The sequence below is a fragment of the Mustela nivalis genome, assembly GCF_964662115.1.
Source record: "Mustela nivalis genome assembly, chromosome: 8".
Classification (NCBI taxonomy): domain Eukaryota; kingdom Metazoa; phylum Chordata; class Mammalia; order Carnivora; family Mustelidae; genus Mustela; species Mustela nivalis.
The window spans coordinates 7143076-7169562 of NC_139027.1; the positions used below are offsets into that span (position 1 = coordinate 7143076).

The 26487-nt window shown below is 52.6% G+C and overlaps 1 protein-coding gene across 1 annotated transcript; it reads left to right on the plus strand.

The window, feature by feature from the left end:
- The first annotated feature begins 9099 nt into the window (after window positions 1–9099).
- Window positions 9100–10961, plus strand: KCNF1 (potassium voltage-gated channel modifier subfamily F member 1). Its single transcript, XM_082745769.1, has one exon. It carries the CDS (start codon window positions 9176–9178, stop codon window positions 10658–10660), a length of 1485 nt encoding a protein of 494 aa, XP_082601895.1. The 5' UTR covers window positions 9100–9175; the 3' UTR covers window positions 10661–10961.
- The last annotated feature ends 15526 nt before the right edge of the window (window positions 10962–26487 follow it).

Here is a 26487-nt window from a genome sequence, read left to right on the forward strand (position 1 = left end):
CCCACATCCTATCTACTTGCTAGCTTCCAGTCAACCAGCTGCCGATCATAAGTCTCATGTAAAGATTACATTTCTTTGTACAAAATTTGGCAATTGTGATGTTGAAATTTGCAACCTAAAGCGGTTTAAGCAATAAAAGAGTCTATTGACTCCCTTGACTAAAATTAAAAAAAAAAAAAATCAAGACCAGTTCTGGCTTCAGGATCAGTTTGATCTAGTGTTTCAATGCTGCAAGGACATTCGTGTCTGTCTCTCCATTCCATCTTTGACCGTGTTCACTTCATCTGAAGTCCAGCAGTTCTCAAGGTTGCAAGATGAATGCCATCAGATTTCAGAAAACTATTCTTGCAGGTTCAGATCCAGAAGGAGAGGGAGCTCCTCTTGCCTCAGCCATCCAACAAACATCTTTTGCTCAAGTAGAGCAAACTTGGAGCAACTTCCATCCTGTCCACTCCTCATCCCCATGACCAAGGAAATACTGTGAGAGATTTGAAGCTGGGCCACTCACCTTTCCCTAGAGCATTCATGGGGGCAAGGGAGATATATTTGTCAAGGGGTGATTTTATTGGCTCAGACTGATGGGGATCCCATTGAAGCTGGAGTGGGAGTCATCCTACCTGGACTCCAAGGCTACTCCATGCTGCGGAGCAGTGGAACAAAACCTGGCGAGGTGAACCCAGTGGGCAATGTTGTGTTAGTGCACTCACAACACACCAGAAAAAAATGTGGGTGTGAGCATCTTGCCAATACCCAACCTCTTTCTGCTTCCTTTTCCATCTGACTGTTAGCATGTTTTTACAGACAAGGACTTTAGAGCTTATGTATATATTGCCCTGGAAAGCAAAGAAGTTTGAGTCTGATTACTTAGGTCTCATTTCAACTCCAATATTGTAAAAAATGGTTGCAATGATAGCAACTCTTTGCATCATAATTCACAATGTGCTTCCTTGATTGTTCAAAATAACCATCTGATGTGAGTCTAGTCAGTATTATTTCTATACTGTAGAAGAGGCAACAGAGACTCAAGGACGCAAAGTGACTTGTCCAAGTTCACACATCTAGTCCATGGCAGAGGTGGGACTCAAAGCTTAATTTACGACTAGAGATTCAACCTGTCTAGAAAGATATGGCCTTTGTGACCTCAGAATGTGGAATGGCTTCACCATCAGGAAGTAGACCAAGGCTTCTTTTCTTCCTCAGAGTTTTGTGTTGTATCACTCCCTATTGCCTTCATGGGATGAGCTCCCCATCTCTAGAGGCATCCAAGTTGAGACTGAGTGCCTGCTAGGAGGGATATGGTGGGTGAAAAATTGACGTAAATGGTCTGTTTCCTTCCAGTTCTGAAGTCCTGGGGCTCCAAGTTTTCTGGAAACTTGGCATCTCCCAGGATCTGGCTGTACACCTGGGAAGTCCTATTTGATTGCTATAATTATATAAGGAAGTGACTTCTGCTCCCTGCAGGGTTCTGCTTGTGCAGCCCATGGCGTGACTAATGAACAGGAGGCTCCCGAAGAACTGACACCATATACATTGATGACTGGATGCTGATTCGGGGGAAAGGCACTGAGCTCATGACATCATAATTATTTGGTTCTCTTGCACTGAAACATCCCACAAATGACAGTAATTATCAAGTCCTGCCTGACATGACATTTTCTTCAAAACATGAGAAGACATTCCTGAATTTTCTCTCTTTATTTCCATCCACCTTCCCTCCCTCTATTTGTCCCCCCTCCCACTCTGCTTCTCTGCTCCCGGTTCAACCTACGCCACTTTCCTCTTTCCACACCATGCCCTTTCTTTCCTCCTCTGACCCATCATGGCCCCTGCATTCCCATTTTCTGGCCTGGAACAGATCCAGAGCTGGGGACACAGAGAGAAAAGCATTGGTCGAACGCTTCCCAGGGTGGGACCCTGAGAAGCTCTGAAGTTGCATTAACATCAGGGGCTGAGCCCACATGTTTGGTGAGCCCTTTGCCAAATCCATGGGGTACCAGGAGGTGCTTCCCTTTCCCCTGTGCTGAGCTGGGGTTGGGGTTTCCTATGTGGCAGCTAATCTTCAGGGAAGCCACTGGACTTGGACATACATACCTGCGTAGATTTGTTTTAAAATCATTACTTCCTTAAAAAAATTTATAAACTTAATTTTTTAAGGCAGTTGTAGATTTGTAACAAAATTGAGTAGAAAGTATGTAATTCTTATTTACCCCATTTTTAAATCAGGTTATTCATTTTCTTATAATTGGGTTTTAAAGAGTTCTTGGTATATTTTGAATAACAGTCCTTTATCAGACGTGTTTTTTGCAAATTTATTTCTCGCAATCTGTGGTTCCTCTTCTAATTCTTTTGACATTGTCTTTTTCAGAGCAGAAGTTCTTAGTTTTAGTTAAGTTCAATTTATTGGTTATTTCTTTCATGGATTGTGTTTTTGGTGTTCTATCTTTAAAGGCACCACTATACCCAAGGCCATCTAGGTTTTCTACTGTGTTATCTTCCAGGAGTTTTATTTTGTGTTTTACAGTTAAATCTGTGATCAATTTTGAGTTAATTTTTGTGAGCAGTGTAAAGTCTGTGTCTAGATTCATTTTTTCGCATGTGGGTGTCCAGTTGTTCCAGCACTATTTGTTGAAAAGACTAATCTTTGATTTTTATTGCCTTTGCTCTTTGGTCAAACAACAGATGCCTGTGGTTATGTGGGTCTATTGCTGGGTTCTCTAATCTATTCCGCTGATACATTTGTTGATGCTTTTTCTACTGCCACACTGTCTTGATTACTGTAACTTTATAGTAAATCTTAAAGTCAGGTAGTGTCAGTCCTCTGACTTTGTTCTTCTCCTCCAATATTGAGTTAGCTATTGTGAACCTTTTGCCTCTCCATATAAACTCCAGAATGATTTTGTCAATATCTACTAAATAACTTCCTGGGATTTTGATTGGGATTGCATCGAATTTATAGATCAAGTTGGGAAGAATTGATATCTTGGCAAAAATGAATCTTCTTATCCATGAACATGGGATAACTTTCCATATATTTAATTCATCAGAGTTTTGTAGTTCTCCTCATACAAAACTTGTTTAAATTTTGTCAGATTTATACCTAAGTATTTCTTTTGGGTGGGGGGGGGCTAAAGTAAATAATAATGTAATATTGTATCTTTGAGTTAATTAAATGACAATTCTTCTGGGTGGGCCTGGTCTAATTAGGTAAGCCTCTTAAAAGAGGAGTTAGATCTTCACTGAGGTCAAAGAGGTTCTGTTGCTGGCCTCAAAGAAGATTAAGCCTCCATGAGTCCTATAGTTGCAAGGAAATTTTACCACATGAGCAGGAAAGAGTGGCTTTAACTTCAGTTGAGACCCCAGCTCCAGCCAACACTTTGCAGCCTTGTGAGACCTTGATCAGGGGACCCAGCTAAGCCTCCACAAGGCTTATGGAAACTATAAGATAATAAAAGTTTGTCATTTTAAATTGCCAAGTTTGTCATAATTCATTACACAGGAACAGAAAACTAATAGGCTATGTACAACACTGACCCCTGGGGAATAGGCAGTTGGGGAATGCAAATATGGCATTTCCCATTTTTCAAATTTTTACAATGAGTATATATTAAATTTTCAATTAAAAGGAAAACGCTGATGGACTTGTTTATAAAAGAGTTTTCAGGGAGCCTGGGTGGCTCAGTTGGTTAAGCATCTGACTGGTGATTTCAGCTCAGGTCTTGATCTCCTGGGCTCCAGACCGCCCCCCCCTCCAAACCCCGTGCCCCTGTGTTGGGCTTTGCACTCAGCGGGAAATCTGTTAACAATTCTCTCTCTCTCTCTCCATCTTCCTCTCTCCTTCTCCCGACACATGTTCTCTCTCTCAAATAAATAAATCTTTTAAAAAAAGTTTTCTTTTATACTCCCAGTGTGCTTTAAAAGCAAGTTCAAAAGCAAACAGCATCCATCCCTCTCCTGGGGACTGCTTTACTCTGAATTGGTGGTGCCTGAAGAATGAGAGTCCCCCCATTGTCTGTTTTCTAAATGTGCTTTTCTTTTAAGAAAGTCAGAGCAACTGAATCTCAGGCCCAGAGGAGTTACTACCTGCCAGCCTCTAGGGCAGCTGTCCTCGCCCAGCATCGCTGACATCTTTGTACATATCTGGGATGTGCGGTGGCCTGTCATGTGCAGAGTCCTCCCACTCACGACCTGAGCTGGATGAGTCACAGTAATGGAGCCAGCAAGGAAGAAGTGTGTGGGTGTGAAGGCACATGCCCACAGCGGGACTGGCATCCAAGGAGTTCAAATCCCTACCTCCTTCCCCCCTTTGCCCTCACATGTTCAGCATCTTATAGCTCATGAAGCCCAGGCAGACCCATTATTTTACTTGTTCCTTAAAAAATCTTGCACTCAGGAAAGAATGCTCACTAGTTCCATTTTGCAGATGAAAAGACTGAGGCATAGAAAAGAAAAAAGCAGCTCAGGAGCCTGGACAAAACTGACATTACCTGATGATTCAGTTTTACATCATTCTCTCCTCTACCCCTGTTCTTGATCCAACACTCCTCCCACCTAACCATCCTACTGCACTGGGCCCTCAGGGACAGCTTATTCAGACAGAAGTCGGTGGGTTTCTGGTCAATCAATTCGTTGGGGCCCCAGGGGCAGCTCACTGCATGGAGAGTTGCACAGCCAATAATGAAATGTAAATTTCCAGTGGAGCACAGAAGTGAATCCTAATGAAAGGTATTATTAAATTCAGAAAAACACAAAGAATTTTCAACTGAACAGAACTGATTATTCCATAAAAAGGGAGTAGATTACAGCTTGCATCATTTGTTGTCTAGACAAATCACTTAGATACACATGTGCTGGTTTTAATTAGCGCCATGGAAATTTAGCATTCCGTAGCCTAAAATGTTATTGTTCAACAAATAAAAAAATGCATATTTAATAAAGAAAACTATAGCTCAAACAATCACTCCCCATAATGCTTAAATAGACTGTGGGGTTTTTTTTCCTGTCCCCATTTAAATGAAAAGCCTATGTGAGTCAAAATTGCTGTTGCTTCTTGTGCCTAATGGAAGGTTTTGTGTTCCCCACCCCCCTTGATATCACAAAATGTACAATTCTAATAGAAGTCATATGCAGGTCTGAATATACCACAGCACGATCCTTTCTAATTTTAGTCGTAAAGTCCAGACTTTTTTTCCCCTGGTTTGATCCTTCAGCAAATTCTTGATGGATCTAGCCTCCTGCTCAAGTTTCTACACATCAGTGACCCTTGATGAGAAGACAGCCAATGAGTTTTTCTTTTTAACCTATGACATTTCAGTCTAACCCTCCACGCAAAATCCAGACAGGGTCTAGGGGTTGAATGAGGAAACACCTGTGTCTGCAGCTGTGGAGATGGGGAAGGTCTAAGACAGACGTGACAGGTGTGAGGGAGCAGGAGGCACATCTCGGTGAGCTTGCACTGCTGTAACAAAACCCTTCTGGCAGCAGGAAGGCCAAGATCAAGGTCCTGTTACTGTTTCTGGTGAGGACTCCCTTCCTGGCTTGTAGATGGCCGCCTTCTTGCTGCGTCTTCACACAGATTTCCTGTGTGTGAAGGGGGAGGGAGCTCTCTGGTGTCTTTTCTTAAAGGACAGTAATCCTGTTAGACTAGGGCTTCACTTTCTTGACCTGCATTCTGTCCTGAAACGCCCCATCTCCAAATACAGTCACACTGAGGGTTAAGGTTTCAACACATAAATTTGGGGGTTGGAGGGGAACAATTCAGCTCCTGGTAGAGGAGGTGGTACAGGTCCGGGGAGAGCACCTGGTGGGGAGGAATCCAGAAACTTCATCTGCAATTGCCTCCCTGGTGGGTGCGGGGGCAGAGAGGGGTGCAGGGTGCGGGAGGCTTGGTTGGGGGAGAAGGGAGGGCAGTCTGTGCTCCGGCCTGTCGACAGCCAAGGCTTTGAAGCTTGCTAGGCTTCGGGAAGATTAAGAGGCTGGTGCGTTGGGGCCTGCAGGTTTGGACAGGTGAGAGCAGGCAGCCTCTGCTCCCCTCTCTGAGATGCTGGGGCTGACCCCCCACAGGCAGGGTTTAGGTGCCTTCCTCACCTCTCCCCTCTTCCAAGTTCTGGCTTCTGGCCAGAGGGAACACCTGTGCTCCGTCAGCATCATAGACCTAGAGACCCCACCGAGAAGATGGCTGGGGTGGGGGGACTCTACCTGTCTGAGGTTCACCATCCCACACCCCACATGCACCCCTAAGCCTAGCAAACACCCTGAGCAAACGCAACTTCTTCCTACCTCTTCCCAGGATTTCCAAGGGTGGGTTGGGGGAGGTGCAGCCCTATGCGCCCCCTGTAGGAAAATTCAGGAACCACCACTCCTTGCACAAACCTCTCAGTTACACTGATGACTGCCAACTAATTATTAGTTACAAAAAAACATATTCTCTACTAGAGTATGAACCCAGCTCCCACACCCAGGGTGGGGTGTGTGTGTTTGTGTGTTTGTGTGCTTTCCACTGGAGCTCAATAAATATGTGAATAAATGAATGGGAGTTTTAAGGCCCATTAAGCTTACACTAACATGCAATTTGAACGAACCGCTGCAGGTTAACTATGGAATCGCTGAGAAGGGCAGTGATGTGAGTGGGGATCGGAACACCCATATGGGGTGTGTGGAGGAGGGAGCATGGGACAGCGATTTGTCCTGAGCTCCTGGCAAGCCTCAGTTTAAAGCTCAGCCCCGTGGTTACTAGTTGTGTGACCAGAATATGCGACATGAAGGCTGTGGGCTGGGGCAGCAGGCTATGGGGGTTCAGACCCCCAACTTTGCCACCTGCCGGCTGAGCAATCTTGGTGCGTTACCTAATGTCTTATTTCCTCCGAGAGTCGCATATGAGAATTTCACGTGCCAAGTGCAAAGCGCTCAGAAAGCACTTGGCTCATGGTGCACTTAAAATAAATATTATTATTACTCAACCTTTCTGAATCTCCCCTCCTTCCACTGTAGTAACAGGCTGCAGGCTGATTTTTCCTTATTTATTTCAGAGTGGTTTTAGGTCACAGCAAAACTGAGCAGGAAGTAGAGACTTTCTGCATACCCCGGGCTCTGCTCCGGCTCAGCTTCCCCCACGGTCAATATCCCGCACCAGAATGGCCCATTGGTTATCTTCGATGAACCTACAGTGACACAGCATTAGCGCCCAAAGTCCGTAGTTTATGTTGGAGTTCACTCTAGCTGTTGTACCTTCTGTGGGTTTGACAAATGTAAAATGAAACATATCCACTATTACGATATATCATCAGAATAGTCTCACTGCCCTAAAAATCCGCTGGGCTATCCTAGTCACCTCTCCCTCTAGAATATATTTTTAAAAGACTTTATGTATTTGTTTGACAGAGAGAGAGCTTGTGCACAAACAGGGGGAGCAGCAGACAGAGGGAGAAGCGGGTTCCCCACTGAGCAGGCAGCTGGAGTTGTGAGGTTCCATTCCAGGACACTGGCATCATGACCTGAGCCAAAGGCAGGTGATTAACAGACTGAGCCACCCAGGTGTCCTTAGAATTTTTTTTTTTTTTTTTTTTAGATTTTACTTATTCATTTGAGAGAGACAGAGAGAGAAAGAGAGCACAAGCAAGGGAGAGGCAGAGGGAGAAACAGACTCCCCGCTGAGCTGGGAGCCCCAGGTGGGGCTCCATCTGAGGACCTGGAGATTGTGACCTGAGTCAAAGGCAGACGCTTCACCATCAGAACCACCCAGGCATCCCTAGAATATTTTTTTAAACATAGTCTCTGGGTCACAGATGATGCTCAGTAATTTGTAGTGTAGATCACGCTGCAAGCTAGTGCAAAGGTTCAGGCATATGAGCGGCTGAAAGACAGCTGTGGCCAGGGGCCTGGTGGAGAGGGGAGGGTGTGGGAAGGGCATGCAGGCCTTGGGGGATGCAGGAGCTTGGGGCTTCAAGGGCTCTGGAAGCTAGTGGTGGCAGTGGGCTGCAGAGAAATAGGAAGCCGTGGACAGCAAGGATTTTGAGGCAGAATTTCAATCTGTTAGCCCAGCGTGGATCCATCCCCCAGGACCGCAGGAACCTCTCTGGATGAAGCGTGGCCCATCTGGGCTCTACTTCCATTGCACTGTGTGACCTTGGGCAAGTCCCTTCTCTCCTACAGGGGCTGGACTGGATGTCCTACCCTGTGAAGGCAAAAAGGTGCCGCTCACAGACAAGCAGCGTTAGGGGATGTAGGGAACCTTCAAGGACAAGGACAGATGAGGGGGACGGGGGTGGTCTGAGGCGAGGAAGGACCAGGGACGCAGGCTGGAGCGGTCTCCGGAGGAAGGGGCTTTCTTGGGTCCTTATTCCCGCCCGGGCAACAGGCGGCCGTGCTCCTTCCCCATCTTCCCCATCGGTCTTCTCTAACTTTCCACCCGGAGCCGTCAGCCACTTTAAAGCCTGGCCTCCTGGCCCCCCGGTGACCCTCTGCGTCCAGGGGTGGGTGGGGGCGGTCGTGCGCTGCTGGCGGCGGCGGCGGCGGTGGCGGCTGGGCCGGTCCGCCCAAGGGTTAACCCGTTCCCCGCAGCTGCCGCGCGTGCCTTGCAGAATTTCACCAGAAGAGGGTACAGTTGGAAAAGCTCTTGACGTCAGGCTGGAATTCCTATTGTGTTTAGAAACGGCTTGGGCAAAGCAAGCCCAAGTTCGCTCTCCGCACACCTCGGCGGACTGCGTGGGTCCGGCCGCGCCGCGACTCGGCCCGCGCGGGAGGCGCCCGCGGGGACCCGCGCGGCTCCGGGACCTGCCCGCCGCTGCCCGCGCGCCCCGGGGCGGAGGACCGCCGCCCGCCAGGGGACCCCGGTCCCGTAGGAAGCCGAGCCGAAGCGGCGGGTCGCGCCGCCGCAGGGAGCCGGGTGAGTGCCTGGGGCGAGGCCGGCAGCAGCCAGAGCCCCGCCGCCCCCCGCCCGCGCGCCCCCGGCGCCCGCATGCCCCGGAGCCCCGCCGCCGCCGCCGGGTGCATGCCTCCCCCGCGACGCGCCCCTGCCGCCTGCCGCCCGCTCTGAGCGCCCCTCCAGGCAGGCGGGCGCCGGCGGGCTTCCTCGAGGGCGGCGCGCGGCTGGGACCCGCCGGACCCCCGGCTGGCGGCGGCGGCGGCGGCGGCGGCGGGGCGCGGAGCCGAGGAGGCTGAGCGGGCGCTCGCCGGGAGGATGGAGGCGGCCGGGGAGCGCAGCCTCCCGGAGCCGGGCAGCCAGGACTCCCGGGCCGGCGACGACATCGAGATCGTCGTCAACGTGGGGGGCGTGCGGCAGGTGCTGTACGGGGACCTCCTGAGCCAGTACCCGGAGACCCGGCTGGCCGAGCTCATGGGCTGCTTGGCGGGGGGCTACGACACCATCTTCTCTCTGTGCGACGACTACGACCCCGGGAAGCGCGAGTTCTACTTCGACAGGGACCCGGACGCCTTCAAGTGTGTCATCGAGGTGTACTACTTCGGCGAGGTCCACATGAAGAAGGGCATCTGCCCCATCTGCTTCAAGAACGAGATGGACTTCTGGAAGGTGGACCTCAAGTTTCTGGACGACTGCTGCAAGAGCCACCTGAGCGAGAAGCGTGAGGAGCTGGAGGAGATCGCGCGCCGCGTGCAGCTCATCCTGGACGACCTGGGTGTGGACTCGGCCGAGGGCCGCTGGCGGCGCTGCCAGAAGTGCGTGTGGAAGTTTCTGGAGAAGCCCGAGTCGTCGTGCCCGGCGCGCGTGGTGGCCGTGCTGTCCTTCCTGCTCATCCTCATCTCGTCGGTGGTCATGTGCATGGGCACCATCCCCGAGCTGCAGGTGCTGGACGCCGACGGCAACCGCGTGGAGCACCCGACGCTGGAGAACGTGGAGACGGCGTGCATCGGCTGGTTCACGCTGGAGTACCTGCTGCGCCTCTTCTCCTCGCCCAACAAGCTGCACTTCGCGCTGTCCTTCATGAACATCGTGGACGTGCTGGCCATCCTGCCCTTCTACGTGAGCCTCACGCTCACGCACCTGGGCGCGCGCATGATGGAGCTGACCAACGTGCAGCAGGCGGTCCAGGCCCTGCGGATCATGCGCATCGCGCGCATCTTCAAGCTGGCGCGCCATTCGTCCGGCCTGCAGACCCTCACCTACGCGCTCAAGCGCAGCTTCAAGGAGCTGGGGCTGCTGCTCATGTATCTGGCCGTGGGCATCTTTGTCTTCTCGGCCCTGGGCTACACCATGGAGCAGAGCCACCCCGAGACCCTGTTCAAGAGCATCCCCCAGTCCTTCTGGTGGGCCATCATCACCATGACCACCGTGGGCTACGGCGACATCTACCCCAAGACCACTCTGGGCAAGCTCAATGCTGCCATCAGCTTCTTGTGTGGGGTCATAGCCATCGCCCTGCCCATCCACCCCATCATCAACAACTTCGTCAGGTACTACAACAAGCAGCGGGTCCTGGAGACAGCCGCCAAGCACGAGCTGGAGCTAATGGAGCTCAACTCCAGCGGTGCGGGCGAGGGCAAAGTGGGGTGCTCCCGCAGTGACCTGGACAGCCTGCCGCCGGAGCCCGCCGGGGAGGAGGGGCCGAGCTGGAGCAGCCGGCTGAAGATCTCCCACAGCGACACCTTCATCCCTCTCCTGACCGAGGAGAAGCACCATAGGACCCGGCTGCAGAGTTGCAAGTGACCAGGGTCTTCCGGGCACAGACTTGGCCAGTGGACGGAGGGACGGGTGTGACGGGCCTGCCAGTGACTTCCTGGGAGGGGCTGTCCTTTGTCCCCTCAATTGTCTCCTGAACAGAACTCTGAAGGCCCCCTCGGGCACCTCTGGTGAGGCTGGGTAAGACCCCCTTTAGGTTGCCGGCTGTCAGGAGCCTGTGGGGTAAGACGGGTGTCCAGGAGTCCCGGGCAGTGTGGGGTGTCGGAGGCCATGGTCTGGCTGATGGCTGGTTCTGTATCTCCTTCAATAAAGCCTCCTGCTCTGTGCACCCCCCTGTGTTGGAGGTTCTGTCCCAGGCTGGCTGTCCCCCACCTTGACCCCAGCTCTCAGATGTGGTGCAGGTGCACCCAGCACCCAGAGGGAAGTAGGTGTGCAGCCCGGGGGAGGGGGCTATTTTTAGTTGATAGCTTATTACAGAAGGGTTCACACACAGGGTCAGCGCCAAGGAGCCTTGCCACATTCCAGGAGGCTCTGTGCTGGCGACTCCTTCATTCTGTTTCCTTCTGAGGAAAAGCTTGCTCCTGGGAGGGGAAGAGTTCACCGAGCTAGAAACAGCAAGTGGCAGAGACACCACTTCTGTATCACCTGTGGGAGGCCCTTCTCACAGCTTGTTTCCATTCCTTCCAGCAACCCTGCCAGATAGGTATTCCCATTTGACAGATGAAGAAACTGAGGCCCAGGACCACACAGAGCAGGGGGATTCAGTCCCAGGTGTGAAGAAGATCCTGAAGCCCGTCCTTTCTCTCTGTTTTGAGGTGGCCTTGGGACAGAGGCGTGCTTGGGCCTGCAAGGGAGGGAGGATCTCTAGACAGGAGAAGAGCTGAGCTTGCTCAGGGCGGAAGTGCCTGTCCTCCAGCCCATCCTTCCTTCTAGAACCAGGACCTCTGCTGTATCCGCTGAAAGGACAAACCTGAGTATGTTCGGGTGGCCCGCTTCCAGGATGGTCGGGAACCCCCGAGGAAGAGAGACAGTTCCCCGGGTTCGCAGCCCAGGGAAGGAGGAACATAGCTCTGAGATGGCCTCCGGCTAAAATACTTTTCTCTGACATTTTTCTCTCTGGCACTTTTCTTCCCCCACCACTCCCTCGTAGATGTGTGGTCTCAGGCCTCTCTGATCCTCACTGTGGTCACATTAAAGGGGGTTATTAGAATTATCCCAGATAACCATGGTGCTTAACACAGTGCCTGGCACGTAGTAGCTGCTCAGTAAATGGCCGCCATCTCTGTCTGTGTGCTGAGAGGGAGGCGAGGCCCACAGCTGTCCACTCTGGCCTCCAGGGTCTGGGCTGAGCTTGTGCAGCGGCAAGGGGGAGGGGCCAGGGCCCCTGCCGTGCTGTTTGTGGTCAAAGGCTGTCCCCTTGGCACAGAGCTGGTCCCGGCAGGCCCTTCTCCCTGACTATCTATCTGTCTTCCAGGAGCCCTGGCCCTCTGTTCTTCCTTCCCTGGCTGAGGCAGCTGATGCCCAGGGAAGAGCCAGGGTGGGGAAGTAGGGCCCCCCCCCCCCCCCGTCTCTCCTCTTCCCTGGGTCCCGGGTTTTCCTACATGCATCCAGGGGGATGGTTTCTCTGGGATTTCAAAGCCTAAGGTGTGTTGTGTTGAGGGCTCTAGGGGGTGGGAGGCTGCCCTGTGGTAAGGGGACGTGGAAGGGAGGCCTGGAGAGAGTCAGGCTGTCCCCATGGGGAGCAAGGCCCTGAGGCAATATTGTGTGCCTCTCCCCCCCCAGTTTCATCAGGGAAATACTGGGTCAGGTGACAAAGGGAGGTGGAGGAAGGAGGTGGGGCTGGGGCTGTGGGACTCAGTGGGGGTGGAGGGGGCGGAGGAGGGGGTTGTTGCTTAGTCTATGTGGGCCTTGGTTCAGCGGGGGGGCTCTGAAGCCTAAGTGGGGGGGGGGTTCCTGGTTGGGGAGAAGCTAGGAGGACCCCAGATCAGGAGGCGCCTTCCCTTTGGTTCACCTGGGGGTCAGGAGAGAGTGTTTTAGAGCTGCAGAAGCATCTCGCAGTCCAGCTCATCTACTGGAAGGAGGAGACTGTGTGCAGAGAGGTTGAGTGATTTGTCTGAGAACCTTCACGAATTAGGGTTAGACGGTGTCGCCGTGTCAGAGGAGCTCCGAGTGGGACAGGCTGGCTGTGGAGGGGTGACCAGGTGGCTGTGAGAGCCAGGTGGGGTGGGGGAGCCCTCTCTCCCTGGAGAATCTTTCCAGGGCACTTTAGAACCTCCTGGGAACTGTGCAAGATCCTGGTGGGCAACCGGCACCTGCAGCCGTTACATGAGAATCCTAGGGTGATACTCAGGCACCCCTCAGAATTTTTAAAAATTTTCAAGTGCACACGAGTCATCTGGTGCTCTTGCTAAAATGCTAATATTTTAATCAGTAGATCTGCCTGGGACCCTGAAATGCTGCATTTCCAACAAACTTCCAGGTACAGCCACTACCTTCCAGGAACGCTGGGGCTGGTCCAGAAGCCACACTTGGGAGAGGATCAAGAGGCTAGAACAGGAGCTGGCAAGCTGTGGCCGGGGGCCCAAATGTAGTCTGCCGTTTGCGCTGTCGGCGAGCTAAGAAGGCTTTTTACGCTTTAAAATGGTTAAGAAAACAATCAGAGAAATCATAATATTTTGTGACATGTGAAAATTATCTGCAATTCAAATCAAGTCTTAGTGGGATAGAGCCACGCCCATTTCTCAGATGGTCTCTGGCTGTTCTCTGCTGCAAGGGCGGGGGTGAGTGGTTGTGAAGCAGATCACATGGTCCTCAGAGCCCAAAATATTTCTTATCTGGCCCTTCACAGTGACAGTGTGCCAACCCGGGTGTGGGAAAAGAGATCTCTTAGGCCTTGAAGAATGAGTAGGAGCTCTCCTGGAAGCAGAAAGGGCTGTGCACACCCCAGGAACATCATGAGCAAAGACCCAGCAGCAGGGTAGGGGCGGCTCACTTCCGAGGAGTTAAGATTTGGGTCCCTCTCAGTGTCCCTGGTTGGGTAGGGGGTCACAGAGGCCCTCCTTTCTTTCTTTCTGAGAATCCCCAAGTTCTGGCTTCCTATATCGGGATCTCGGCAAGCCCGGATTCCTCCTCTGCAAGCCAGTCCCTCCCTCCTTTCCTGACCTCCCCTCTATGGTGTCACCAAATCTCCCCTCTCCTGGGACCAGAGCCTAAACAGCCTTTTCTCTGACTTTGGTGATTCTGGCAAACTTCTTGGGACTCGTTAGATTCTGAGCGAGGAGGAAAGAAAGATAGGTTTCACGGAATCGCAGCACATCCAAGTTAAAAGGAAAATAGGCATCATCTGGTCCAGCTCTTCTCTAATGAACTGATGGGAAAATGTGTTGCCAAATCCCGTGCAGTCAAGCGAGGTGGGGGCGGGGGGGGGTGCTCATTAAAGGCCTGCAGTCCACAGCTGGATTGAGGGGCCCCCTTATTCTCACCACCTTGGGAGCACTGTGCCATTTTTGAAAGCAGAATGGTGAGTGCAAGTCCGTGTGTGTGTGCGTGTGTGTAAAACCAAATCATGCAGTGAATTAATTATGCTTAGTTTTACAGATAAGGGAACAGGCTGGTGGCTGTGTGCCACTCCTCGGTGGCGAGGGAGAAGCCGTGCCCATGGCCTGCCGCCCGCCCTTACCCACGCCTGGCCACGGGGCTGCTCTCCAGTCTCCATCAGAACCCAGGCCACCGCCCGCCCCCGCCCCAGTGTGTGCCCCTGAGCTTCCTAATGGTGCAAGATGCTGTCATCTGATCTCTTGGAAAGCCATCATTCCAGATGGACTGGGTCTGGTGGTGGTGTTTTTTTAAGGAAAGATTGAGAAGGAAAACACATTTCCTTGAGCAAGCCGCTTTGGACCAGATGCTCGGGCCGTGCACAGTTCAGGATCCGTGCTGGCGAGGGTAGGAGGTGTCTGGAGTATAAAACTTGCCATCTGGGGCTGGGAGGTACCACGGAAAACAATGAAACAAAATACCCAGGAAATGGGGGGGTGGGTGGAAATCTGTGAAAGTGGCAAGACCTGAAATTCTTTCACACACACTTCCTGAGAACCCCGGACAGGCAGGTGAGATAGTCGCCTGGGGTTTCGGGACTGGGTGCAGATTGCTGGATCGAAAGGGGAGTTCCTGTGGGGGATGGGCCCGGGAGGGGAATGCCCGGGGCACAGGGGGGGCCCTTGCCTGTCCTTGGCCCAGGCAGGGGAGGGACTGCCCGCTCCTCCTCAGCCCCAGCCGGCCTTCTAGCCTTCCCCCGCTCCCCACCCCGCCGCCCAGCAGGAGGACAAGAGGTCTCCCCAATTGCTTTCGGACATCTCCTGGGAAACAAGGGGCAGGTGTTTCCAGAGAGGCCTCCCACCTTCCCACCGGAGACCAGACGTCTCCATGCACCGCGTTCATGAGGACATATTCGGTGGCAGATCTGTAAGCGGGTTTCCACTGTACCCCTGATCTGAGCTGGAAGCACCCTCCCCCCCCAAAGGCTTTTCTCCACTGTCACAGCCTGTGGGCTTCCAAAAGGGAAAGAAAGAGAAACAAAGATTAGGGGGCTGTGCTCCATCAATTCCCCGTTCCTGGCGCTGCCACCGTCAGCCAGCCGGACTCGGAGCCAGGGCGGCCGTCGTCGTGATTTTGTTTCTCTCTGTCGACAACCGGCCTGGAAGGAGTGGCCGGTCCTGTTGTGGATGACACCCGTGTGGTCACGCCGCTGAGGGGAGGTTCGTGTGCGAGCCCGCTCCGGCGGGGCACCCGCCACCCTGCAGAGCGCATCTCTCCACCGCCGCCTGCCCTTCCCTCAGGCTCGCGGCGAGGGAAAGAGCAGCCCTCAGTGGGCTCCTGGCAGCGGCCACGTGGCTTCTCCCCAAACACAAGCCTGATGCCTGTTGACGAGAGCTTGGCGGGGAGGCCGGAGCCGTGACAGCCCAGCTCCTGGGGAAGGTGCAGATGGGAATGCGCAGGCCAGTCTCTGCGGGCGCACCTGTTGGCTAAGCGGCCAGGAACCGGGCTTTGAGGCCCGGGGCTTTGTCCCTGCCATCCTGGGCTTGTCTGGCTCCCCGCTGGATTTGGAGGAGGGGGGCTGACCTGGCCTGGGAGTGGAGGCCTTTGGGGAGGCCCGGCTGGCTCACAGCACCTGAGTGGGTATGGGACGTGGGAACAGAGCCCTCCCTCTCTCTCCCCTGCCCCAGACTAGTCGCAGCACTCAAGGCCCTTCAGGGCAGGCTCCAGAGTATCTCTCCAGCTTCATCTCCCACGGCCCCCACCCCCTGCCTCCCCCCACCATTGCAGCAGAGCCGGAGGTTTTCCAATCCCAAACACTGGCGCTCCTGTACTCTGTCTTTCGAGCAGGGGGACTCCTGCTGTCCCCGTGGCCCTTGCAGCTTTCCACTGTCAAGAGCTCTACCCCTACGACCAGACCAGGCTGAAAGACCCTCTTCCCTGCTCCCAGCTGATGCCGCTGCCTACGTGACCCAGAGAGGGGCAGCAGCCATACTGGAGAGGCTCCTGAGTCAACCGGGGTGGGGGGCGGCTCCTGTGGCTGCCTAACGTCACCAGAGACAGACCCCCTATTCCCGTCTCCATGCGCACCTCCCCTCTCTGCCTGCTCCCCATCCACTCCTGGCTACGGGTTTGGGCCAAGCATCAAAAGTGAGGTTTTACTCATTTATCTATTTAAAAAGATTTTATTTATTTATTTGAGAGAGAGAGAGCGAGTGAGAGGGAGAGGTAGAGAGAATCTGAAGCAGACTCCGCACCGAACACAGAGCCCGATGTGGGGCTCGATCCCATAACTGAGGGATCATGACATTAGCTGAAACCAGGAGTCGGACATTTCACTCACCCAGGTGCCCCAAAACTGAGGTTTTAGAAATTCAACTGAGAAGTGGCCCCAATCTGTCCATCACATACACATGGTGTGGCTCTGGGCACTTGGGCAGAGCCCAGGGCTTACGGTCTAAAGACACTGGGCCGACAGTTAATTTCAAACTTTTGTTGACACATCTTCACATTTTATTTTTAATTTTATTATTATTTTTAAGATTTTATTTATTTATTTGACAGAGCGTGAAAGAGCACAAGCAGGGGGAGCGGTGGAGGGAGAGGGAGAAACAGACTCTCCGCTGAGCAGGAATCCTGACTCAGGGCTCGATCCCGGGACCCTGAGATCACAACCTGAGCCCAAGGCCGATGTTTAACTGGCTGAGCCACCCAGGTGTCCCCATCCTTACCTTTGAATGTTTACAGCCAGAATGAGGGGTCCACCTGCTTCTCTTTCTCATAGACCTTCAGAGCACGTGATGGAAGTGCCAGGCAGTGTGTGTGTGTGTGTACGTGTGTGTGTACGTGTGTGTGTGTTTATGTGTTCATGTGCAAAAATACCTCAGCTCCTGCATCCTAAACAAAAAGAAGACAATAAGACTCCTGGTTCCCCCCAAGTTCCTTCTTCCTGCTCTAGCTCTCTGCCTTCAGCCAACAAAGGCGGGGACTGCAGACAGATTTACTGTCCATCCTCAGGAGCTCGGGCCATGTCCTGCTCCTGGACCAGACAGGCATGGAACGTGGTGACAGGGGACCCCAGATGTCCTCCTCAGCTGGCTGCCCAGAGCACAAGCAGGGAGTGGGCAGGCAGGGACACGTCTCTCCCGATAACCCACTCCGTGCCCAGCATGTGGCACCTTTTCCAGAAAACCACAGCTGGGAAAGCTTAAGCTCCTTGTCCAATTTCCCACGAACGATGGTGGGGTGACTGGGCCGGGACTGAATCCCGCCCTCCCCGGTGGGACAGAGACCCTGACTGTCTGCACCTCACACTGCCTTTCCTTGGTGCTGCTGCTTGTGGGACACTGGGTGACCTGTGCTATGAGCTCCCGGGGGCAGGTTTATATCTGGGTCACAGGTCTTTCTCCTGGCACCCGGAGCAGTGCCTGGCACCCAGTGGTTGTGGGATAAAATAGGGGATGAACTTATTGTCACCTGCTCTGTGCGTGGCACGCTGCCATGGGTGGCCAGACTTCAGGCCCGACCTAGACCTTCTCTCTTTTATTTTACTTTATTTATTTATTGGAGAGGGTGCGCATGCGTGATCGGGGGAGCAGCAGGAAGAGGAAGGAGAAGCAGACTCCCGCTGAGTAGGGAGCCTGACGTGGGGCTCAATCTGAGGACCAAGATCATGCCCTGACCTTCTCTGCCTTAGATTCCACAGGGACCTGTCTTGTCTCTTGGCAGTGGGGACAGAGCATCAGTTTCTGGTGTAGGGGAGGGGGGTCCCCAACCTGACAATTCCCTGGTGAGCCAGCGGGCTGTCTACACTGTAACACAACTCTGACACTATGTGCCCGGAGATAGCACCAGATTCCACAGGTTAAAGGCTCGGTCCTACAAGACCGCCCGCACCAGGGACTGGTCGGTAGAAGGGTCCAGCGGCCTCCACGCACTCAGGGTGTCAGTCACAAGTCCAGCTCATCACCGGCCTCCAACCCGCCGGCTATAAATCAGAGTCTCCCACCGCCCCAGCCTTGGGCTGATTAATTTGCTACAGAGGCTCACAGAAATCAGAGAAACACTTTACTTATTAGGTTAGAGGTGTATTTTGAAAGGACAGAATTCAGGACCGGCCAGGTGGAAGAGATGCTGCTGGGGGGGGGGGGTGTCCTGGGTAAGGGTGCGGAGCTCCTAGGTCCTCTCTGAGCCTCTCACTTTCCTCAAATCTCCACGTGTTCACCAACGTGAAAGCTCTCAGAACCCTGTCTTTGGGGGTTTTGATGGAAGCTTCCGATTGATTAACTCACGGCCATTGGTGTGTGAAATCAGCTTGGGGCCCGCCTCCTCTCCCCGGGGGTGGGACTGAATGTTCTAGCCTCTGATCATGTGGTTGGCTCCACTAGCCACCCGCCCTGTCCTTAGTGAGGTCCAGAAGTGCCCTCTAAACCATAACAAAAGAAGCTTTACTGCTCTCATCACTTAGGAAACTCCAAGGGTTTTAGGAGCTCTGCTGGAAATGGGGACGAAGACCAAATAGATATATTTCTTATATAAAAAAAATCACAATATCGCAGCATCTTGGCTCTTTGGCCTTGCCCGGCATGGCCCCTGCCAGGCACAGAGGAGGACTAAGAATTTACACCGAATGAGCAAGCACTCAGTTGTCCCCTCTCTGTTCCACAGGCCAGAAGGTGTTTCGGTTTCCCTAACATGGGAGTTGCATGAGTGACAGTACAGTAGGGACGACTCCTCCAAGGCCTTTCCTGGGCCCGGCCCCCTGCCCAGCCGAGGGAGGGAGCGGCCCCCAGCCTGCCCCACACGCGGGGGCTGTTGGGTGATGCGCGTGCCACAGCCCAGCCACACTGGTTCTGCCGCTCCAAGGGGGCAGCCTCACGTCAATGTGGGGACACTTGCTCCGTGCAGGGAGCCTGTGGGAGGTGGAGTCCCACGTGGGAGACGGGCAGGTGAAGCCCTACACCCACGCCTCTCTCCACTTCGGGTGCTCTGGAGCTGCGGGTCTAGCTGCAAAGCCACATTCTTCCCAGAGAATGTTCTGAGGCCAGATACAGAATACAGGGTGAAGCCCCCGCTACCCTCACTTCCTGAAGCCAGCAACTCCCCAGCCCCCCTGAGGAAACAGCACCTCAGGGGTCCGGTGGGGCTGGGGGAGGGGCAGCCAGAGGGCCCCAGCTGCACTTGCTTGTTCCCCGCTCCCAGTCTTGGCCCTGAAATCCATTCTCGGTGCAACAAAGTGATTTGTCAAAACTGCTGATTCCTCGAGTTGTCACCTTGCTTAACGTCCTCCTTCCCCCCTCCTCCCACCACCAAACCCAGCCCTTGAGGTGAGGTCCAAATTCCTTGTCATTCCTTTGAGGCCTCTAGGATGAGGCAGTATGGCCTGCCCTTCTCCGTCCCCTCTCTGTTCCACAGGCCAGCCAGTGAGATGCTCTGGGCTACCAGTGACCAGGAAACCTGAATCATGCCGACTTAAACAATAGGGTTGTGCTATAGGTTAAGGGCAGCAGGCTTCAGGCTTGGCTTGATCCAGGAGCCTGGCTTCCTTCCCCTGCAGTTCTCTCAGCTCTGCTTTCTTCAAGTGCGGGCACGAGCCTCTGATAGCAGGATAGCTGCAGCAGCAATCTGCTCTAGGGGAAGAGACGGCCAGAATAAGGAAAACATTCCCAGAAGCTCCCAGCAGATACCTCATCCTCTTTTCAGTGGCCTCAACTGGGTCCTGTGCCCACTGTTGGATCCATTCTTGTGGTCACAGAAGCTCGTTTGCTGAGGCCTGGGTTAACGCAACCCTCACTGACACAGGAGGGGTACTGTGATGGGGCTGGAGTAGTCCGGGCCGTATGCATGACCCGCAGCGCCCTCTTAGAGCCAGGCACCCAAAGGCACAACTCGCCACTGTGTGCATCCTGGGCCCACCAGGCCTTGGTGAAATGCCTCCACGCCCTGCAGGTCTAGTTTGGTGACCTGTGGCCAGAGATAAGTCCTCGATTGCCCTCACCCCCGAAGTACCCAGTATCGGAGAGAGAGCAGGCAATGGCGGTAAGAAGCTCTCGTGTGCGCTGGGTGGGGGCAGCTGAGCTGTCGCGGGCCTGTAGGACGCTTTGTTTGCCACTGGTCAGGCAGCTACTTGGGAGCCTGCCAGGTTCTGTGCTTCATGCTTGGTGGAAATGTCCTCAGCCCACCGTCCCCCACTGTCCCTAGTCTGCCCCTAGAAACTCTCCTGTGATTGTGGTCCTCCAAGGCTGCAGGGGTCCCTCCTGCACCTGCCTCGGTCCAGTGGCCACCTGCAGCCTGAGGTGGGACCCCGGTTCGCTTTTCCACGCCGAGTCTATGTGGGCCACTAAGACCATTACGTTAGGTGACAAAGCACCCGCTCTTCCTAGCCCCCGGGCCTCTTGGTCCCGAGTCCCAGGCTTCCTAGGACATGGTCAGGGGACTGTCACTGTGGGGGTGTCAAGGGAGTGGGGTGCCCCTTCTGATCTCTTTCAGCAACTTCCAGCTCTTTTCTGCTAGTATGAATCTTAGCCTCAAATTTGTCCCTAAGAAACACCCCCGTTGCCTCTTACCGGCCAGAACTGGGTCATCCCTGTGATTAGGGGATGGCTCTGCCTGGGCTAGCCTGGGCCTGGGTTCCTAAAACAATCCCTGGTGGAGAAGGGTTGCAGCAAGGAGGACAAGAGGATGCTGAGCAGAGATGGCCGTGGTTGCCCATTACCCTGGAATCGTGGCCCACTGACCATCCCCCCACCCCCCTTTCCCCTCACCTCTGGGCAGTCTCTAATGCTCCCTCCCCTTCTGTGGGAACACAAGAGAACACACTGCCCCATCTCTGCCTGATTACCTCCTGCTCGTCTTCCAAGGCACATCCTCTGGGTCACCTCCTCCAAGAAGCCCTCCCTGACAGCACAGTCTAGGTGTGCTGTTCATCTCTGAGTTCCTTGGCCTCCCTTTATCAGAGCACCGGCCTCATTTTGTCACTGCCAGCATGCCTCCCCTCCTGGCCGTGAACTCCTTCAGAACAGGAGTTGTGTCTTAGCTCCTCATATCACGGAACTGACAGGAAGCTACTAAGCATTTAAGGAAGATGCGTTTCTGACCAACCCTCAGCCCAGAGCAGCCCAGCCCAGCCCAGGACGCAGGTGTCTGTGGAGGGAGGTAATGAGCAGGTGGGTGAGCTGAGGCTTTGTGGGGGGACCTGGCAGTTTTGGAGCAGAGAAGGATGGGAGCCAGTGCCCCTCCGACAGGGTCCCGTGAGACACTCGGCTACGCCCCACACCTCTGTGAGGCAAAGAAAAACGGGTTTTGTCAACAGCTTTGCTTTGATGGGAGCTGCACAGCTCTGAGCAGGGGGCTGTGCTTGACCCCCGTGTGCCCAGAGCCAGGGTGGATTTGGGAAGCCCCCATCTGTGGCTCCAGGCCCTGGCTCTGCCCTGTGGGTGCCCGGTCTGAGGGCGTGCACACGCTGCCTGATGGGAATGTGTCCCGGAGAAGAGCACACGCCTCTTCTGATCAGCAGGTCTCTGCGACCCCAGGTCCTGCCTCCAGCAAAGAGGTCCGGTTTCTTGCCGGTTTGGTAGCATCAGAAGACACTGTCCATTCTCCATTCCAAGGCCCAAAACATGCATCCAAAACACAGGGCAGAGGTATCACCCCTCTGCCTAACACCGCCTATGGCTCCCCGTTAGTCTGGGAGAAGATCCAGCCTCTTCAGAGCAGTTCCCAGCCTCTGTCATCTATACTACCCTTCTGTCCCGACCTTGGCATGGTCACAGCCATCTGAAGGTCGAGATCAGGCTTCCTCAAGGACAGCACTCTCTGCACTTTGGACAGATTATTATCGATTGTGGGAGCTGTCCTGTACATTGTAGGATGTTTAACTGCAACTCTAACCTCTACCCCTGGCACCCCCCTCCTCCCCCCCCAATTGTGACAACCAAACATGTCTCCAGACATTGTCAAATGTCCCCTGGGGGCACAGTCACCCAGGCTGAGAACCACTTTGGTAAATGCCCTGGGCTCTTTCCCTCTGTTCTCTTAAGTCGAGGAGCCGGGCTGGGATGGCTTACCCCCCCTTGCCAGCTCATCTCCAGCTAGATGCCCCCCTCATTGGTTTGGATGTCACAGCACCTTCATCGTCCCGGAGGGCAGGTGCCTGGTGCTGGAATGAAGCCAGCAGGACCTAGCACTTTCGTTTAAGATCTTCCTGTCATCCTGGGCTTGGACAGGCCTGAGGGATCACGCATTTTTTATTGTTCTCTGGGAAGACCAGACAGTGGGAGTCCTTGAGGATTGCCATCAGCAAATATTAGCTCCGGATTTAGGCTGCCTCCCCCCACAAGCTCTTGAGCTGCCTCTGGCTTCTCCACCCACGTTCAGATGCTACTGGGTGTGGTTCCGCTTCTTATAAATCTCGATACGCCTCGCGGCCCACAGTCACCTCAGGCTCCCCGACTCCAGGCGCCCTGGAGGGCCTGTGAGGCAGCCTGGGTCCCCAGACAGGGCAGTCACCCCTTTTCACCATGGGGAAACCGACCCTCAACGAGGTGAGTGACTTGTCCAAGATAATTCGGAGCCTGGGCCCAAACTCAGCCCCAGCCACGGCTCCCAGGGACTTTTCCTTCTTCCAGACAAGGAAGAAAACCATCCTGGATGGATAAACAAAATACGGACTCTCCATGCAGTGGGGTATTGCCTGGCCGTCGAAAGGAATGAAGTATTGACACATGACACGGCACGGAAAAATCTCGAAAACATGATGTGACTTGAGAGAAGCCAGGCACCCAAGGCCACGGAGTGTGTGAGTGCATTTACATGAAGCGAGTCTGTAGAGACAGAAAGTAGCCCAATGGTCGTGGGGGGCTGAGCTGGAGGGCAGAAGAAAGCATAGGGGGTGACCACTGAAGGCTCAGGGTTGATCTGGTGTGAGGGGGATGAAGATGGTCCAGAATCCACTGTGGTGTGAGCGGAAGGTAGTAAAAACCACTGAACTGTATGCTTCAAGCGGGTGAATCAGACGGTTTGTAAATTATATCCCAATAAAGCTGTTCAAACCCCCACACACAGCCCTAACCTGGGGAACGCAGGTCGGTGGCACGATAGCTGTTGTGTTGTGAAGAGAACCTTTTTTTCAACTGTGGATTTACATGCGGTTTTTAAATGGGATTCTATTCTCGGACTCCAGTGCGTTAAAACGACAGTTCTCGAACATCTGGCATCTGTCAGAATCACCTTGATGGTTTGTTAAAAGACCTACTGCTCCCCTTCCTGGCCTGAGTTCTGACTCAGCAGGTCTGGGGCTGGGCCTGGGCACCTGCATTTCTAGCAAGTTCCCAGCACCGCTGATGCTGCGGGTCCGGGGCCACCGCTTACTAACCAACTGTCCGGACTCTCATTAGTTCTGAGGAATTTTCACTTGCTTTCTCTTGATTTATAAAGAAGTCTTAAAAGCTATATTATCTGCAGAAGAAGGACAGTTCCATTTCTTTTAAATTGAAGCCCTATTTTGTCTTGTCTTTCTGTGCAGTGGGGGATCTCTAGCACGGGTTGGGTTCTGACATCCTTCCCTCGGCGATGTTTGCTGTCTGACTGCTTGATGTCCTTGATCAAGTTAAGAAAGTTTCATTCTTCTCCTCGCTTTTCAAATAATGTTTAAAAGTTAAGAATAAACTTTTTTTTTAAAAAAAAACTTTACCTATTTATTTGACAGAGAGAGATCACAAGTAGGCAGAGAGGCAGGCAGAGAGAGAGAGAGGGAAGCAGGCTCCCCGCTGAGCAGAGAGCCCGACGCAGGACTCGATCCCAGGACCCTGAGATCATGACCTGAGCCGAAGGCAATGGCTTAACCCACTGAGCCACCCAGGCGCCCAAGAATAAACTTTTTAAATTTCATGGAATGCCTCTTCAGATCTACTGAGATAAGATGCTTTTGTATATTTTATATTTCTTTAGTGTATTAACATGGAAATGTAATAATTAAATGATTTCCTAATGGTTACACACCCTGGCATTCTTGGAATAAAATCTATATGGTCGTGAGGCATTTTATCTTAAGTTTACAGCCAGATTTCTCTTGCTTACATTTAATTTAAGACCATTAACTTCATATTGACAAGTGAGGTTGGCTGTCAGTTTTCTTGTTTTGTGTCATCTTTTTCCCTGAGAAAGCTGATATCAGGCCTACATTCAAGTGAGCTGGAAAACCTTCTGCCTTATTCAATTCTTTGGAATAGAACATGGTAATGATTGCAACATTTTTCGACCCAAACTCTTCTCCTGGTCCACGGAACTGTGCATCCTCTACCTGCCTACCTTCCAGCCTCCACCTCTACTACCTGCTCTTTCTTTTGCGGCATCATCTAGGATCTTGGTCCTCTTTCAGGCTTTCAATTCCTCCTGCCACAGGGCCTTTGCACATGTTGCTTGCTCCCTCTGCTTTCTCTCCTCTGCTTGCTTACTAAGTTTTTCAATGTCCCCCCGTTGCAGCCTGATTGTAGCCTCTTTCTAGATCACATGCCTCCAAGCTATACTCTTATGGCATCACATGCCTCTTTTGGTACCTTTACCACATTTGCAATTTTACCTTTACTTGTGTGATTTTTATTCCTACAATTAACATCCGTCTTCCTCACTAGACTGCCAGCTCTTTGAGGACAGGGGTTCAGTGTTTGCTTACCTCCAAACTCCCAGAACACAGCACAGGGCCAAGCACATAGTAAGTGTTTAATAAACATGCAGCAAATGAACAAAAGGATTTGTCCCTCACAAGGAAATGAGGCACGTTAGCTTATTTCTGCAACTAACCCTTCCCAGCAACCCCAATCTCTCTCAGTCACATTTTAAATGTTTTACTTCTTCTGTGGTTCCCCTTAGCGCTTCACGTAATAAAATTCTCCTTCTCCACACGGCAGTTTCTTTGGTATCTCCTGACTCCCCCGACGTAAAAGTGAGAGTAGGTTCTCGTGTTTCCTTCTGCCTTCCCCCACTCTCTGGCTCCCCAGGCCTCTCGTTTGCACACCACCAAGCTTTCAACCGGGTACTCTGTGCTGAGTAATTAGCTCTGTGCTTTGACCTTCAACTGGTTCTGAACAAATTGAAACCAGTAGCCAGCATTCTCGACATCATGATTATGTGACGAATCTTCATCGCGGACATGGAGAGGAAGATGGGATCTGATGTCAACAGGTGAAGGGGCAGACAAAGTTTTTTAAAATGTCATGGTTGATTTGCCTTCTTGTTATCACTGGGATTGTCCAGTTCCTTCTCATAGTACTCGCTGAAGATGAATGTGCTTTTCCTGCTGGAGGCATTCTTTCCAGAGCCTCCCACGTTCCTGACTGGGTTTGTGCCATTTGCTCTCAAGGTCTGCGACCCAGCGGTCGTCCCATGATCTTTGTTCACGTTGCATCTCTGGAAATGGAGTAAAATTTTTTGTTTCTTGCCTGCTATGTCATCCTCTTTCTTGAGTCCCTTTTTTGTCTTGCTGGAGACATATCCTTGCACGTATCTTTCAGAATAGACATACGGACCGTAAACTCTCTAGTCCGTGTCTTTCTGTGTTTCAGTCAAGATCGATGGTTGGGCAGGACGACGCCTGCCGGGTGGATTCGCCCAAAGACAGCTGCTTTTTCTTCTTTTACAGGTCATTTGATTTTTCACTGTTGAGGCTTTTAGGATGTTTCTGTAATGTTGGAATTCTGAAGTTCTTTCAGGACACGACACTTCACCTAGAAAGTATGCATCTTTTTAAGCTTTTCCTGTGCAACGCTTGGTAGACTTGTAGTTTAGAAACTCAAGATGTTCTTCAGCCCAGAGAAATTCACTGCCATTATTGCCTTGTGTTTTCTCCTGCATTTCCGTTTTTTTGTTATCATTGTTGTTCTTCAAAGACTCTTATTAGAAGGTAAGGGTCAGGGGCCCCCGGGTGGCTTAGTTGGTTAAGCACCTGCCTTTGGTTGAGGTCATGAACCCAGAGTCTTGGGTTCAAGCCTTGTGTTGGGCTCCCTTCTCAGCGACAAGTCAGCTTCACCCTGTCCCCTGCCTCTGCCCTCTACTCCTCCTCTCTCTCCCTGTCTCAACTAAATAAACAAAATCTTTAGAAAAATGTGAGGATCAATTCTACACAAGTCCGACTAGTGTCTGTTCTTTATGTCTGGCACAGGTAGTTCTGTTTTCTTTGCCTTTCTGCCCCCGTTTGAAGATTTTCTTGGTTTTCTCGTCTATATTATTGATTCAGTGCTCAGCTGAGCCCATTATCTCGTTCTTCTAACCATCTGAATATTTTTTAGAATTATGACTCTTCATTTCCAGGAATTCTTTCTTTTCCA